Raw genomic sequence first — 310 nt, forward strand, 5'->3', positions numbered from 1 at the left:
TCGTGGGGAAAACAAACCCCAATGTGGACTGGCTGGAAGACGTTCTTCTACCTCGGGGTCGTGTGTGTGTCCCTCCCAGGACCGGGATGTGCGTGAGGGAGCAGACATGCTGATGGTGAAGCCGGGGATGCCCTACCTGGACCTCGTGAGGGACGTCAAGGCTCGAGTAAGCCCCTTCCGTGCCAGGAGGGCACTGAGGGTCGCTGGGGGAGGAGGGGATGTGTGTTTGGGATGGTCAGGCTGGGGTGGTCTGGGACCACTGGGGTGCACGGGGAGGGGATGCCAGAGGGGTGTCCCCCGCCGGCTGAGC

At 64.5% G+C, this 310-nt stretch overlaps 1 protein-coding gene across 1 annotated transcript in view; it reads left to right on the top strand.

Annotated features, from left to right (window-relative positions):
- The window catches only part of ALAD (aminolevulinate dehydratase), a gene marked incomplete at its 3' end in the record, with an annotated part of 3,989 nt that extends 3,823 nt beyond the window's left edge, over positions 1 to 166 (top strand). Inside the window, exon 9 of the mRNA XM_010188270.1 lies at positions 80 to 166. Within this exon, the coding sequence (XP_010186572.1) occupies positions 80 to 166 (87 nt within the window). The remainder of the gene's footprint in view (positions 1 to 79) is intronic.
- Positions 167 to 310: the final 144 nt, after the last annotated feature.

Source organism: Mesitornis unicolor, unplaced genomic scaffold, assembly GCF_000695765.1.
Source record: "Mesitornis unicolor isolate BGI_N332 unplaced genomic scaffold, ASM69576v1 scaffold14737, whole genome shotgun sequence".
NCBI classification, from domain to species: domain Eukaryota; kingdom Metazoa; phylum Chordata; class Aves; order Mesitornithiformes; family Mesitornithidae; genus Mesitornis; species Mesitornis unicolor.